At 52.5% G+C, this 13368-nt stretch overlaps 1 protein-coding gene across 1 annotated transcript; it reads left to right on the top strand.

The window, feature by feature from the left end:
• Positions 1-1314: 1314 nt before the first annotated feature.
• Positions 1315-12925, top strand: LOC133045599 (cathelicidin-4-like). The gene is made up of 5 exons (XM_061127781.1): positions 1315-1417; positions 2596-2852; positions 3467-3574; positions 3739-3810; positions 12823-12925. The coding sequence occupies exons 1-5, from the start codon at positions 1315-1317 to the stop codon at positions 12892-12894; spliced, it is 612 nt and encodes a 203-aa protein (XP_060983764.1). The 3' UTR covers positions 12895-12925.
• Positions 12926-13368: the final 443 nt, after the last annotated feature.

The following is a 13368-nucleotide window of genomic DNA, read 5'->3' as shown; positions in this document are numbered from 1 at the left end:
CAGCTGTGAGGACTAAATCAGAAAAGGCAGATGCTGGAGATATGGAAGGCTCGCTCCTCATTACAGGAGGTGCAGACTGAGGGCCTGGCAGAGGCCCCCTAACAGGATCCAGGGAGGATGGGGAAGGAAACTTTAGTCTGAAGTGTGAACAAATGCAATAGTGCAGAGGCGGGAAAGCACAGGGGAGGGCTTCCGTGGTGACTCAGCGGTAGAGAATCTGCCTGCAATGCAGGAGACCCAGGAGACGCAGGTTCGATCCCTGGGTTGAGATGATCCCCTAGAGGAGGACATGGCAACCCACTCCAGTATTCTTGCCTGAGAAATCCCATGGACAGAGGAGCCTGGTGGGCTATAGTCCATGGGGTCGCAAAGAGTTGAACATGACTTAGCGAATAGACCACCACGACCAGGAAAGCACAGGGAGATTTCCAGGTTACCAAACACCTGGTAAGCATGTGTTGCTAATTCTTTGACTTGGGGAAAAGATACAGCTTGACCAAAAGGCCTCTGGGGCAATATCTGGGTGGTGTAACGAGGTTGCACAAAACTCACTTTTCTTTCCTTCTCCAAGGCTGAGTGGTCACCCGGCATCTCCCATCCAGGCTGCCGCCTTCCAAGGTGCCCTGGCCCAGCCCTCAAGGGTCCCACAGGGCAACTGAGTCCACAAACCTCCCCAGGCCTCACAGGCACATGGTGCTTCCCTGGTGTTGATGGATTAGAATGTCCTTCTTGGCTTCAGCACTCCTCTGTCCCTTGGGCATAGTATTTCCCCCAGCTGTGCTCTCTTTTCCTCCCAGCGTCTTCCTCCCCAACCAGAGCACTGGGCAGGGAGTCCTGGAGGTCAAATCAGAAGGGATGTCTTAGACTTCCCTGGTGGTCCTGTGGGTAAGAATCTGCCTGCCAATGCAGGGGATGCGGGTTGGACCCCTCGTCCAGGAAGATCCCACATCAGGCAAGTAAGCCCTTGGGCCACAGCTACTGAGATCTCACACTCTAGAGCCTGTGCTCCACGACAAGAGAAGCCACTGCAAAGAGAAGCCTGAACACCGCAACTAGAGAATAGCTGTTGCTCTATGCAACCAGACTAGCTGGTGGGCATCAACGAAGACACAGTACAGCCAGAACTAACTAAATAAATAAAAAGCACATTTTGCTAAAAAAGCAAAAAAGAAGAAGGGATGTCCTGAAGGCTTTGGGAGTCAAGAGGAAGAGGTACAACTTTTGGTTAAGGTCAGGGAAAGCTTTGCAAGGTAGCATGTCAGGGCAAGCAGAGGCACCAGCTGCAGAGATGGGGGACAAGCAGGAGGCTCCGAGATGGCTTGTGGTTGGGATGGTCAAGGCAGCTTGAGACCTGACCTGCAGGGCTGGGGTGTGGACAGTGAGGAGTGTCAAGACCAGACCCTGCTGTCAGGCGCAGGTCTGTGTGCTCTGAAGGTGGAGGGTGAAATGGTCAAGTCAGCATTCTGCCTCTGCACTTAGAAATAGTGTGAAGTGTGGACATTGGCCTGGGGAGAGCCTGAAAATCAGGAAACATGGAGTCTGGAGGTTCTGGCTTCACTGAGAGGAGAGAAGATGGGGGTAGGACCAGGGCAGGGGTAGTGGGAGGTCAGGCGAGTGTCCTCAGGAGGAAGAAGGAGCAGGTGGGGCTCCCAGGCGTCCAGCTCAGAGCTCCTGCGGCAGCACCCCGCCAACAGCCCAGTGCAGACAACCAGGGCGTTCATGGGAGTCCTGAACCCAGAGGCACAGCCCAGTATGTGTGTGATGGGCACTGGTGTCTTGAGAAGGGCCGTCCCCAGGAACATGTGAGGACTGGGAGGAGAAGCAGCCTGGATGCACCTGAGCCAGCCTGCCTCCTAAGAGGAGAGTCCTTGGAGGAGAGTCAGCAGGAACCCCCAGGGAATTGGAGGGGACCCAGGAGAGCAGGGACAGGGGAGAATTGGTCAGGGGCAATTTTAGAAGGACAGAGTGTTTCCCTCAAGATAAATAGGTTGAGTGTAGCAACAGGCCACAACTGCTGGGGTCTTTGGATGTGACATCTTAGTCTGAGGAAGGCAGAGGAGAAGACTAGGAAAGGGGACAGGTGAAGCTGAGCCCCTGACTGTCTGAGGGTCATGAAGAGAGAAGAGGATGGTTTGGCCCAAACGGCTGCCTAGGGACAGGGTGGGTGGGTGAGGGGCTAGAAGGGGTCGGTCCTGTCATCCACTCATCAAACTTTAACTAAGTGCCTATCGGGTGCCAGGCAGTGCCTAAAGGAGAAGATCGAATAGCAAATACCCTCCTTTACTCTGAATCCTGAGGAGCCCATGGTGTGGAGGTAGAGGGGATGTAGACAGTGCCTGGCCCCTCCATCTCCTGGAGGACTCAATCCTCTTGAGCAAGCCCGCTGGTGACACTCCCCATGGGGTCCAGGAGAGGCCAAGGAGTTGTCAGGGAGATGGAGAAGCCCTTTCTTCATCTTGCTCAGGGGCCTCCCTGCCCACTGCCCAGAAATCCCATGAAGCAACAGCAGGGGCTGAGGCAAGTCAATCTCACACACTGGGAGGAGGGCAGGGATGGGGTGGGTCTGGAAGACTCCTGTTTGAGTCTTTGCATCAGGACCCAGGCTGAGCATAAAAGGAGGGTCCCTTGGGCTGGGAGGAGGCAGGCTGGGGACGGTGAAGACCCAGAGGGCCAGCCTCTCCCTGGGACGGTGGTCACTGTGGCTACTGCAGCTGAGACTAGTGCTGCCCTTCGCCTCTGCCCAGGCCCTCAGCTACAGGGAGGCCGTGCTTCACACTGGGGATTGCATCAATGATGGGTCCACAGAAGCTAATCTCTACTGCCTCCTGGAGCTAGACTCACCTCCCAAGGATGTGAGTTGGAGAGGGGGCTGAGCCATCTCCCCCCAGCCTTGGTCACATTATCCCTCCCTTCGCTCAGGCTGTACCTCCTGTCAGGAAGGCACTTTGCCCTCTAGGTGGGCTCCCACCTCTTCCAGGAAACCTTCCCAGACCTGGGTCCCCTGCCAGCCCCAGGCTTCCTGCCTTAGCATCTCTGCTGTGGGATCAGGCGCCCTGCACACCTGGCTCCCAGGACTTCCGGGAGCTCCAGGGATGGAGGGGGTCACAGGCTCTGTGAGGTGACGTCCCTGCTGAAGCCCCTCTGCACTGCGGTGTCTCCCTCCCAGGGAGGCCTCTGTCAGCCTGGAGGTTCCAGGTACAAGGGCTCTCCCTGCAGGCGGCCCTGACCTCCCTCACCCCTCTGTGGGGAGGCGCTGCCCTCAGCGCTGCTGTGCGGTCCGCTCCTGCTCTCTGTGAGCCCGTGAGGCCGGGGATGGGCTCTGCCCCTCCCCTGGGCTCCCAGCACCAAGCCCAGGGCCGGACACACAGGGGGCTGGAGAGGCTGCCATCTGGGTGGGGGCGGGGAGACAGATCAGAGAAGGAAACATGAGCCCGAGTCCAGTCCCCCCACTTTGATCTTTGACCAGGTGGAGGACCACAGTGCTCGAAAGCCTGTGAGCTTCAGGGTGAAGGAGACCGTGTGCCCCAGGACGAGCCAGCAGCCCCTGGAGCAGTGTGACTTCAAGGAGAATGGGGTGAGCCTGGGGGCTGGAGGCTGAGGGCTGGGATAAATGCTTCTCAGCACAAGCTGAGCAGGGGACTTCAGGGAAGATTTCCAGCCCCTGAAGGGTGAGGTTGGCTGAGCCTGGAAGGTTATGGCCCCAGGGGTTCCAGTTTGACCTGAAAACTCCCCTTCCAGCTGGTGAAACAGTGTGTGGGGACAGCCAGCCTGGACCAGTCTGATGACCAGTTTGACCTAAACTGTAATGAGGTGAGTGGCCCCTTCTGTGTTGTGCAGATGCTAACAGGGTAGGTTGTGGAACATCCTTTGGACCAATGACCCGATGCCCCATCCAGGGCAGAGAAAAGGCCCTCCTACCCAGGCCCACCCTCCCCAATCCCCAGGTCTCCAGCCCTGGCTCTGTATCCTTTAAGAAGTGGCTGTCTAAAGGGGTCCTCACCCAGGAACTGACAGTAAGGGAGATTCTCAGCCCTACTGAGATCTCCTGAATCAGACTTTGGGGTGGGGCCCAGGCATTTGTATTTTCACAAGGCCTCCAGGGGATCCTGACAGTGCTGAAGTTGTGACACCCTGACTCGAGTCATGGTCTTGAGGACATGCTCCAGTCCATCTTTGCCCGGATGGACTTCTGACACTTGGAAGCTCCTTGTCATCTCTGGGATCAGTTTCCCCATATGTTTTGGGTTTAAGGATTCAACCACATGCTCCAAAGATCACCGCCAGAGGATGAGCTGGGGCCAAAGTTCCTTTGGTGGCCCAGTTTGGGGGTTGTTCAGGTGGGGAGAGAGTGGTCTTCTCTTGACCCTTGCCCAGTCCCACAAGTAATCTCTTCCATTGTGGTTCACAGCTTCAGAGTGTCAGGGCTAAACGACCTCAGCCTCCCAAACCTCGGCCTCCTCACAGGCCAAGGCCAAGGCCACGGTCATGGTTCCTGCCAAGGTTCCCCGGAAAACGGTGAAGAACTGGCTATCACACCTATTAATGGCTTTTGGTGAATCCCAAGCCTGGGGAAGTGTTTTAAAGATCTGATTTGTTCTGTCTCAGACTTCTGGACGGTGAAAAATAAATTCTTGTGAAATCAGCTTCCTCCAGCTTCCTCCAGCTTCCTCCTCAATTTCAATTATTTCTCTTTCTCCCACTTACTGAGACTGAGTCCTTAACTCTGAGAGGCCTCCTCTGTGTGTGTGTGTGTGTGTGTGTGTGTGTGTGTGTGTGTGTGTAACTATGTGTATGTGTTTGTGTCTATGTGTGTCTATGTACGTGTGTGAGATCACTCCTGTGAACATAGAGAAGCATGAGGCCCCTGTTCCTTCCAGGAGGGCACAGGGGGAGGCAGCAGTGCCAGGAGCTCCAGGACAGCGTCTCCACCCTCGGGTCCCTCCCGAGCCCTTCCCCTGCCCCTGCCCTCCTCCTCCAACACCCAATAGGACGTAAGGAGACCTGCTGTGTGTGCAGTGCTGGTGGGAATGCTGTTCCTGCTGATGTGGAGCTGACAGTCCACGAGGGGCCAGGCTTCTCATCTTGTTAAACACTCACAGAGATGCAATTCAGTCTCAGGGTTGAGCATGCAAGTACAATGCCCTAAACATTCCTCTTGCCCTTGACAATCTTAATTCTGGACTAGCCTGCCTCTCCTGGCTTTTCCTGTGGTTTTGAGACACACTACCATTTCTTCAGCTGGGTCCCAGATTTCAGTGGTGGGCTTGTGTTTAGGGATCACATGACACAAAAATTTGCACCATTAAATACAACACCTCTTTGGGGTGAAGAGCACTGCATGAGGGTGAGAGACACACAGAGTGACACACAGGTCACATCACTGTTTGCCTGGGTGTTTCAGACACTGTCCACGCCCTGCCCACTCCTTATTCTCTAGCCGGTCTTTGCTCTGGGGCAGACTGGAAGCACTGGTTTGGGGCTGGGGGGCTGTTGGATCCAGGAAACAACTTCAATCAACCATTGCAGGGACTTGGTGGAAAAACACCTCCTCTTCCTCAAGCCTTGGGTGGCCGGTTTCCAGACCTGTCACATCACTCCCTGATGTCCACAGCTGGGTTGAGCCCCTGTCTCCCATTTTTGTAACCTCTTCATTGAAACACATCCTCTTTGACTTAAGTCCTGCCCTGTCTCCCCTTTCTACACTCCTGCTGGTGCTTTCTGGAATCATCTCCCAAACAAAATGCTGGGTTAGCCAAAAAGTAATATCTTACGCCAAATCCCGAACAACTTTTTGGCCAACACGATACTTCTACTAAATGCTTGTCTTAGGTCTGCCTTGGAGCCAACCTGAACCAAGACACAGATTCCCTTATCTGAGGGGGACAGAGGGCAGGATCTCACAGAGCCTTTACTCTGCTACCTGTCAGGCTTGGCTCCTCTTGGTGAGCACGCGGGGCTGATTTCAGGCAGGTTGGAGGAACCTCATGCTTCTCACGCTACATCACTCTACTTCATCCAGCATTCTGGGATGAATGCCACAGGGAAACTCGGGACTGTGCTGTGTCTGTGCCGGAGGATTCAGACTTGCCAGAGCTACAGGTTAAATGGTCAGAATTTCTCTTTTTGAGCTAGTTGTTAAACTCTTGGTCGCTTGAAGTTGGTGGCTATTCCTGCTGACAGGTTGATGCCTCCCAAGTTCCGTTCCATCCCCTCCTGCCTGTGCTGCTGAAGCAGTGAAGACTGCAGGGAAGAGAGGTGGTACTAGAACATATGGCTGGAGTCTGCTGTTGCCGATGAAACTGACCAGCATCTTGCGACAGGAGCAGTCCTTCCCCAATGTCTTTATGGTTGAGTTTGGTGACTGCTCCTCTTCCTGATCTCACTCCATTCTGTGATGTCATCATCGCTCTGAGAGGTTTCCTTGAGCCAGCATGCATTTCCTTTTAGGCACGTGAAGATAAATTTCACCCTGGTGGCTCAGCTCTGTAGGTCACAGGTGCTAGGAGCTATGATGGGTGTCTCTGCTTTGTGTTCACAGGGCCAGTCAAGATGCTGATAAGGCTGGATTCCTTTCAATAGCCTCCAGGGGAGAACTGCTTTCAAGCTCGTTCAGGTTGATGGCAGAATTTGGTCCTTTGTGCTTGTAGGACCAAGACCGTGAATCCCTTGCGTGCTGTTGGCTGAGGTTGGTCTCCATTCCTAGAAGCTGTAACAAGGCCTTTGCTCACCTTTCTCCATCTTCAAAGGCAGCAATGGCCAGTGGAGGCCTTCCCTTTCTCCTAATCTCTCTGACTTCTGGGAGTTTGAATTTCTTAATAATTTTTGATTCAAGGGACATGTATTTTCATCTTGCAAGTTATGTAGCTGGCCCTGGCCAGTGGTGTCTCCACACTTCCCACAGCACTTAAAGGAGACACTGGAAGTCATTCTCAGAGCAACTGGTTTCACTCCATCCTTGTGGGAAAACATCCAGATGTCTTTTTGAAGCCTTGAGAACACAACAAGAAATATAGTTAAAAACAACCAGAGTACCTGGGCTGATAAGCTGAGGTCAGTGAGTCCTGCATAAGCAGTGGGAAATTGAAAGGTGCAGACTTAGGAACACTGGGTCACCACAAGTTAGAACGCTGTTTGCACATGCACTGATGGTTTCTCTGATGTTCCTGGGATCTTTGCATCCAGCCATCTGGAGCCCTTTGTACAGAAAATAACACAGAAGTTCCAAAGAAAATCATTAACTGGAGACTTGACTGGGAACACGAGAAACTTATGTTATCTAAAAAACCAGACACTTTCTGCATACCAAGAGCTCAATAAAAGCAATATAGAATTGGTCAGCGGGGTTCTTGATCCTCGAGGTCTTGAGTCCCCTGGTCCCATGTTTAAAAATTTAATTCTGTCGGTAGTTTCTTTTTTCCAAACTGTGCGTCGACTCATTTTCGATCCCTACCCGCTGTGCTGGCCACAGCACATACTCACCCAACTTTTATGTGTTCTCTTCATCCATAGTCTTGAGCGTCCAGAGGACAGGGGACAGCCCAGGAAGGGAAGAAAGAGAGTGGGAGTTGGCACACGCAGAAAGGGACCCCCAGAGCAGCCTGTCAATGCTCATCGTGCTGCAAGTCAAAAAGCTGAGTCTCCAGGCCTCTTAAAGCAGTGGGCTGCAGGAGCGATGCAGGGCTGACCAGAGTAGTGATGGGGGCCAGGCAGAGGCGGCCTGCGGGTCATCTGAGAGAGAAGTAGGAGGCCTCATATCGGACCGGGAAAAACTTACTCAAGAGCCAGAGCTCTGAGTGCTGCCATCAGCACGGGCCAAGACCTCCCTCCCCAGACCACACCCCCACCCCACCCAGGGCCTCTGTTTCCTCCCTGGTCTGATGGTGGTAAGCCCTGCCCTACTCCTGACAAGAGTGCTGTGAGGACTTCCCTGGTGGTCCAGTGGTTAACAATGTGCTTGCCAATGCAGGGGATACCGGTTCGATTTCTGCTTCGGGAAGATTCCACATGCCACAGAGCAGCTAAGTCCATGCAGCACAACCACTGAGCCGCCTGCCCTAGAGCCTGTGGTCTGCAACAGGAAAAGCCACTGAGATCAGAAGCCTGCACACTGCAACTAGAGAGTGGGCCCCGCTCGCCACAACTAGAGAAAGCCCGTGCTCAGCAATGAAGACCCGGTGTACCAAAAAAAACAAACTCTTAGGTAGCCAACGCTGCTGCTGCTGTTTACTCACTACGTCATGTCTGACTCTTTAGGACCCCATGGACTGTAGTCCACGAGGTTCCTCTGTCCACGGGATTCTCCAGGTAAGGATACTGGAGTGGGTTGCCATTTCTTCCTCCAGGGGATCTTCCTGACCCAGGGATCAAACCCGAATCTTCTGCTTGTCAGGTGGATTCTTTACTACTGAGCCACCTGGGAAGCCCATATATCACACACAGCAGTGTTAATTATATTTTTTTACAAAAGAATGCTGTGAGCTTGGAGGAGGTGGATTCACAAAAGCCCTTTGTACCCTGAAGGACCACACACACAGGTCCCATTCTTGGACTCAGGTCTCCAGGTTCCATAGACAGCATGGCTGTGGGAGACTAGTTGGGGGGCAGGCCACAAGGGGCCCCACTCGCCTCTCACAAGTGTTTTCACCATGACCATCCCAGAGATTCATGTTAGGGTTGTTGCACTGGTGGATAGGATGGACCCCAGGCACCTCACTCACTGGAAGGAAACTGGTGCCACTGGAGGAAAACCCACTTCGATGAGCTCACCCATGGACAAACAGGTGACCATGGCCGCAAGGAGCCGTGGAGGGAGCCCCCTGCTTCCGCAGCTTCAGGAACAGTCAGGGGGATCTGTTCTGTGCCCACTGCAGAGCTTGGGTTTCACACCAACACAGCATGGCTCTCACCAAACACAGTTCTAGCCCACCCCATCCCTGCCACTCATCAGTCCTCCCAGTCTCCATCCCCATCCAACCCACAATCCCTCCTGCCCAGGCTCCTTCCTTGTGTGTTGTTTTTAATCAAGGTCAGTATCTGAAAAGAGGTTCCCCCTCGGGAGGCAGTTTGCTGCCAGAGACATGATCAGTGGTTCTTTGCTTGTGGTGAGCAGTCTGAAAAGTGCTTTTAAAATCTCCCAATTACTTTGTTCTGTTTTTTTCTTTTTCTTTCCTTTTAGAACACTTAATTATTTATTTATTTTGGCTGTGCCGGGTCTTCAGGGCTACAGCTTTGTCTAGTTGCAGCGAACGGGGGCTAATCTCTAGTTGTGGTATGCAGACTCCTCATTGCGGTGGCTTCTCTCGTTGCAGGGCACCGGCTCTAGGCATGCAGGCTTCACTAGTTGCAGCACGTGGGCTCTACAGCACAGGATCAGGAGTTGGGGCCCACAGGCTTAGTTGTCCCACGGCATGTGGGATTTCCCTGGACAAGGGATCAGAACCGTGTCTCCTGCATTGACCCGTGGATTATTTACCACTGCATCACTAGGGAAGTCCTGTCTTTTTCTTTCTTTTTTTTCTGGTTTAATTTCTGCTGGCTTCCAAATTGTTTTTTGGAAATAAGAAAAGCAAGTGCCACCTGGATCTATTGAGGTTGGACCTGGGATCAGAGGAAAGGTAGATTCATGAGAAATCGAGGAGATTACATTCTGATTTCCAGTCCATCATTCTCCCCAGGAGTTGGTCCCTTCTGTCTTTCCAAAGTGCATCAGTTCAGTTCAGTTCAGTTCAGTCGCTCAGTCATGTCCGACTCTTTGCGACCCCATGAATTGCAGCACGCTAGGCCTCCCTGTCCATCACCAACTCCCGGAGTTTACTCAAACTCATGCCCATCGAGTCGGTGATGCCATCCAGCCATCTCATCCTCTGTCGTCCCCTCCTTCTCCTGCCCCCAATCCCTCCCAGCATCAGGGTCTTTTCCAACGAGTCAACTCTTCGCATGAGGTGGCCAAAGTATTGGAGTTTCAGCTTCAGCATCAGTCCTTCCAATGAACACCCAGGACTGATCTCCTTTAGGATGGACGGACTGGATCTCCTTGCAGTCCAAGGGACTCACAAGAGTCTTCTCCAACACCACAGTTCAAAAGCATCAATTTTTCAGCGCTCAGCTTTCTTCACAGTCCAACTCTCACATCCATACATGACCACTGGAAAAACCATAGCCTTGACCCGATGGACCTTTGTTGGCAAAGTAATATCTCTGCTTTTTAATATGCTATCTAAGTTGGTCATAACTTTCCTTCCAAGGAGTAAGCGTCTTTTAATTTCATGGCTGCACTTACCATCTGCAGTGATTTTGGAGCCCAAAATAAAGTCTGACACTGTTTCCACTGTCTCCCCATCTATTTCCCATGAGATGATGGGACCAGATGCCATGATCTTAGTTTTCTGAATGTTAAGCTTTAAGCCAACTTTTTCACTCTCCTCTTTCACTTTCATCAAGAGGCTTTTTAGTTCCTCTTCACTCTCTGCCATAAGGGTGGTGTCATCTGCGTATCTGAGGTTATTGATATTTCTCCCGGCAATCTTGATTCCAGCTTGTGCTTCCTCCAGCCCAGCATTTCTCATGATGTACTCTGCATATAAGTTAAATAAGCAGGGTGACAATATACAGCCTTGACGTACTCTTTTTCCTATTTGGAACCAGTCTGTTGCTCCATGTCCAGTTCTAACTGCTGCTTCCTGACCTGCATACAGGTTTCTCAAGAGGCAGGTCAGGTGGTCTGATATTCCCATCTCTTTCAGAATTTTCCACAGTTTATTGTGGTACACACAGTAGAAGGCTTAGGCATAGTCAATAAAGCAGAAATAGATGTTTTTCTGGAACTCTCTTGCTTTTTCGATGATCCAGCGGATATTGGCAATTTGATCTCTGGTTCCTCTGCCTTTTCTAAAACCAGCTTGAACATCTGGAAGTTCTCGGTTCATGTATTGCTGAAGCCTGGCTTGGAGAATTTTGAGCTTTATTTTACTAGCGTGTGAGATGAGTGCAATTGTGCGATAGTTTGAGCATTCTTTGGGATTGCCTTTCTTAGGGATTGGAATGAAAACTGAGCTTTTCCAGTCCTGTGGCCACTGCTGAGTTCTCCAAATTTGCTGGCATATTGAGTGCAGCACTTTCACAGCATTATCTTTCAGGATTTGAAATAGCTCAACTGGAATTCCATCATATCCACTAGCTTTGTTCATACTGATGCTTGCTAAGGCCCACTTGACTTCACATTCCAGAATGTCTGGCTCTAGGTCAGTGATTACAGCATTGTGATTATCTGGTCTGACTCTAGGTCAGTGATTACAGCATTGTGATTATCTGGGTCGTGAAGATCTTTTTTGTACAGTTCTGTGTATTCTTCTGTGTATTCAAAGTGCATAGTAGATGGCAAAACCTGGGAGGGGCTGCTGGAGGAGTGTTTCTACCTTCCCAGGGCACTCATGGACAGATGGAAGATATCCACTAAACATGCCAGTCAGTGGGAAGGGAAGACAGAGGCACCCAGGAAAGGGGGAGGAGTGTGTGGGTTTCGTGTGAAGGGCCCTGTCTTCCTCCATCCTCCCAGAAGTTGATGTCTAGACAGGTTCAGCTCACTTCCTGCTTGAAGGTCGTAGTCTCCAGGAGGCTGAACCCTGAGATCCTGAGGGTATGCAAATCTTTGTCCTGGTATAAGAATGAGGGAGGATTTGCCTTCTTGATGTACCCAGGATATCCAGGGTCGAGTCTGGGGGAGAGAACATCCCCTCAGTCTATTTGCTGATGGGTCTGGACTGGGCCCCCAGCTGCGTTCTCTACACCCATGTCCCCAGTAAAAACCCACTCACAAGAATGGTACCCATGCCCCACAGTCTGTTCACTGCCTGGGGCTGGGCCTGAGCCTGGTTCTCTTCTGCAAAGCTCAGGCACCTTCCCGCTCAGCCCCAAGGTGGGCCCAGGTCACCTTGTCACATAGCCCCAGATCCTGCAGAGAGGAGCTGGTAGGATGTTTGCTGTGCTTGGTGGTGGTGAGATTTGGAGCCTGAGCTTGGCTCAGCTGCGGCCTTTGGAATGACTGGGCTCAAGGCTGACTCAGAGCAGTCACCTCGATGCTCACCAAGTACTCTGGCTATGGTGTGGCTGGTGCAGCCTCTGTTGGTTTTATGCACCCCACACCCCCAGTTCCTGGAGGTGGGATGGCACTGCCCCCCTGCCCGTTGGCCTGCTTCATCAAACCCCATGCCTGGGAAATCCCAGCCTGGATGAGGAGTTTCAAGGAGGACTTAGCCTCCCCATCTCTTGCTTCACCTGAAGTGGTCATTGGGAAGGAGGAAGTAGACCCTGAGCAGAGAGAGGGCCCTGATGCTCAGCCCTCACCCAAGTCCACCCTCACAGCTCATTGGAACCTTCCCTGTTTCCTGCAGAGGGCAGGAGGGAGGGCCAAATAGCCCTCCACTGGTCCCCGAGTGGTGGACAGCATGCTGGGTCAGTGGAGGGATTGGGTTCCCCACTGGGTCTGCCATTTCCTAGTGACTGGTGGTGTCCTTGATTGAAAGAGTTACCTGTGGGTCTCATTTTCCTTGTCAACTGATCTACACAGAGAGCTGGTGGGTGTTCCCAGAGTTCAGGGCACTGTTTAGAGCTGGGTTTGCATTCCACTTGCCCCAGAGTCTCAGGGACTGGAAGGGTGGCTGGTAGGAGAAAAGGAGGGGGTGATGCAGGATCAGGACTCCTATCCAGGTTTGTTGGGGGTGAAAAGTGTATGTGGATTTCCCAAAGACCGGCTGTGGAGTTGGGGGCAACCTGGCTGGGGACATGGGTGTGGTGTGTCTCCTGAGAAGAGCTCTGTTCTGACAGGCGGTGAGGACTAACCCAGGATCCTGGAGGCATGGAAGGCTCACACTCGGCATCCCAGGAGGTGCAGCCTGAACCTGGCAGAGGACACGCCCCTGCATCCAGAGAGGATGGGCAAGGGGACTTCAGTCTGAAGTCTGAGCAAAGGCAAAGGTGCACAGGCAGGAAGGCACAGGGAGGGTGTCAGGGTTTCCAGTCACCCAGTAACCCTGTGTATTGCTAGCTATTTTCTATTGCAATCATCTCCCTTTCCTCCTTTTACTTGGGAAAAGGATACAGCTTGACCAAGGTGCCTCTGAGGCAATATCTGGGCTGTGTAACCAGATTTCACAAAGCCCAACTTTCTTTCCTCCTCCAAGACTGAGTGGGCAACCAGCACCGTCCATCCAGGCTGCCACCTTCCAAGGCAGCCTGGCCAAGCCCCCAAGGGTCCCACAGGGCAACTGAGTGCACAAGTCACCCCAGGCCTCCTGGGCACATGAGGATTAGAATGGATTAATGATGCTGGTGATGGATTAGAATGGGCTTCATGGTCTCAGGACTCCTCTG

Source organism: Dama dama, chromosome 24, assembly GCF_033118175.1.
Source record: "Dama dama isolate Ldn47 chromosome 24, ASM3311817v1, whole genome shotgun sequence".
In the NCBI taxonomy this organism is placed as follows: domain Eukaryota; kingdom Metazoa; phylum Chordata; class Mammalia; order Artiodactyla; family Cervidae; genus Dama; species Dama dama.
Note: the sequence above shows the minus strand (reverse complement) of the source record. Positions and strands in the feature narration are given on the sequence as shown.

Bases quoted from the DNA above. Each gene is read 5' to 3' on its own strand.
- LOC133045599 (XM_061127781.1), top strand. From the start codon at position 1,315: ATGGCTTGTGGTTGGGATGGTCAAGGCAGCTTGAGACCTGACCTGCAG. The intron at 2,853-3,466 runs GTGAGTTGGAGA...ATCTTTGACCAG, and splicing joins TAGACTCACCTCCCAAGGAT to GTGGAGGACCACAGTGCTCG. The intron at 3,575-3,738 runs GTGAGCCTGGGG...CTCCCCTTCCAG, and splicing joins GTGACTTCAAGGAGAATGGG to CTGGTGAAACAGTGTGTGGG.